Source organism: Camelina sativa, chromosome 19 (assembly GCF_000633955.1).
Source record: "Camelina sativa cultivar DH55 chromosome 19, Cs, whole genome shotgun sequence".
Taxonomy (NCBI): Eukaryota; Viridiplantae; Streptophyta; class Magnoliopsida; order Brassicales; family Brassicaceae; genus Camelina; species Camelina sativa.
In genome coordinates this window covers 12,778,970-12,781,133 of record NC_025703.1, presented here as the reverse complement: position 1 = coordinate 12,781,133, position 2,164 = coordinate 12,778,970, and the positions used below count along the sequence as shown (strand labels likewise).

General features: G+C 42.7%; 2 protein-coding genes across 2 annotated transcripts in view; one reads left to right on the top strand and one right to left on the bottom strand.

Moving 5' to 3' along the window:
* Positions 1-2,164, bottom strand: part of LOC104766189 (DNA-directed RNA polymerase IV subunit 7-like) — a 49,921-nt gene that overhangs the window by 41,311 nt on the left and 6,446 nt on the right. The gene's annotated exons all lie outside the window — the stretch shown is intronic.
* LOC104767763 (putative calcium-transporting ATPase 13, plasma membrane-type) overlaps positions 166-2,164 on the top strand; it is an 8,182-nt gene continuing 6,183 nt past the window's right edge. Inside the window, exon 1 of the mRNA XM_010491746.2 lies at positions 166-2,129. Within this exon, the coding sequence (XP_010490048.1) occupies positions 297-2,129 (1,833 nt within the window). The 5' untranslated portion in view covers positions 166-296. The remainder of the gene's footprint in view (positions 2,130-2,164) is intronic.

Sequence of the window (2,164 nt, the reverse complement as noted above, 5' to 3'; positions counted from 1 at the left end):
CGGTTTTTTTTTTTTTTTTTTTTGAGCCCCATTTGCACCGTGTTGCAGCCGTGCCTATCAAACTTTTTTTTTTTTGTTAAAACCGTGCCTATCAAACTTGGTCCGTTAATATATGGAAGGGGAACGTATACTCTCGGAAGCTTCTCGGAAGCTTCGTGACACAAGTTTAATAAATCATCATCAGCTCTAACTTTGGATTCTCTTATTGCTTAAGAAAAAAAAAAGAACAAAACACAAATTGCTTTACAGCACACATCGCGTACACTAAACAATTAAAAGATTTTATACCAGAAACAATGGGAAGTAACGTTCCTGATCATGCAGAGGAGACGGTGGTGGGCGTTGAGGTTCTTTTGGAACTTCCCAAAACCCTAAACCCTAACCAAACCAAACACGCCATTGATCTCGATGGCCATCATCAAGATGATCAAGACGGAGATCAGTTCAAGATTGATACTGAAACCCTAAACGAGCTCGTCAAGAACAAGAACCAAGAGAAACTTGAGTCATTTGGTGGTCCAAACGGCTTAGTCTCGGCTCTGAAGACTAACACACGTCTTGGGATCAACGAAGAAGCCGATGAGATTCAACGTAGGCGTTCGAAGTTCGGGTCTAACACTTACACGAGACAACCGTCGAAGAGTCTCTTCTATTTTGTGGTGGAAGCTTTCAAGGACCTCAAGATTCTCATCCTTCTCGGCTGTGCAACGCTTTCTCTCGGGTTCGGTATCAAAGAGCACGGAGTGAAAGAAGGATGGTACGACGGAGGAAGTATATTCGTAGCGGTTTTGTTGGTGGTAGCTGTCTCTGCGGTCAGTAACTTTAGACAGAACAGACAGTTCGACAAACTCTCTGAGGTAAGTAGCAACATCTGGAAGGATGTTGTTAGAAACGGACGTCCTCAAGAGATTTCCATCTCTGACATTGTCGTTGGAGATATCGTTTGCCTGAAAATCGGAGATCAAGTTCCAGCGGATGGTGTGTTCGTTGAAGGACATTCATTGCACGTTGACGAATCAAGAATGACGGGAGAAAGCGACCATGTCGAAGTTAGCTTAACCGGAAACATATTCTTGTTCTCCGGGACTAAAATAGCTGATGGGTTTGGTAAAATGGCGGTTACTTCTGTCGGAATGAACACTGCTTGGGGACAAATGATGAGTCATAAATCACGTGACAAGAACGAGCAAACTCCATTGCATTCTCGTCTAGATAAGCTTACTTCTTCGATAAGTAAAGCCAATTTACTTGTAGCTTTCTTGGTTCTTGTGGTCCGTAACTTCACAGGAAGCACAGAAGACGAGAGCGGTGAAACTGTGGCTAAGATGGTTGCAGCTATGGTTACAATTATCGTGGTTGTGACACCAGAAGGATTGCCATTAGCTGTGACATTGGCATTGGCATCTTCCATGAAGATGATGATGAAAGATCAAGTTATGGTGTGGAAGCTCTCTGCGTGTGAGAGGATGGGCTCTGCAACGGTTATATGTACGGATAAAACCGGTACTTTGACGCTTAATCAAATGAAGGTAACCGATTTCTGGTTCGGTATCGAATCAGGAAAAGGATCTTCTGTGTCTCAGAAAGTGGTTGAACTGTTTCATCAAGGAGTTGCAATGAACACTACAGGGAGTGTGTTTAAATCAGGTAGAACAGAGTATGAGTTCTCTGGTAGTCCAACGGAGAAAGCGATTCTGAGCTGGGCGGTAGAGGAATTAAAGATGGATATGGAGGAAGTGACTGAAGAACATAACGTTGTTCATGTGGAAGCTTTCAATTCAGAGAAGAAGAGAAGTGGTGTGTTAATGAAGAAGAAGAATGGAGAAGTTAATGTTGTTCATTGGAAAGGAGCTGCTGAGAAGATTCTAGCTATGTGTTCAACGTTCTACGATGGTTCTGGAGTTGTGAGAGAGATTAAAGAAGATGATATGATTCAGTTCGAGAAGATTATCCAATCTATGGCAGCTAAGTCTCTCCGTTGCATAGCCTTTGCGTATTCAGAAGACAATGAAGACGTCAAGAAGTTGAAAGAAGAGAAGTTGAGCTTACTTGGGATTGTTGGAATCAAAGATCCATGTAGACCTGGAGTGAAGAAAGCAGTAGAGGATTGTCAATTCGCTGGTGTAAACATCAAAATGATCACTGGAGATAACATTTTCACGGC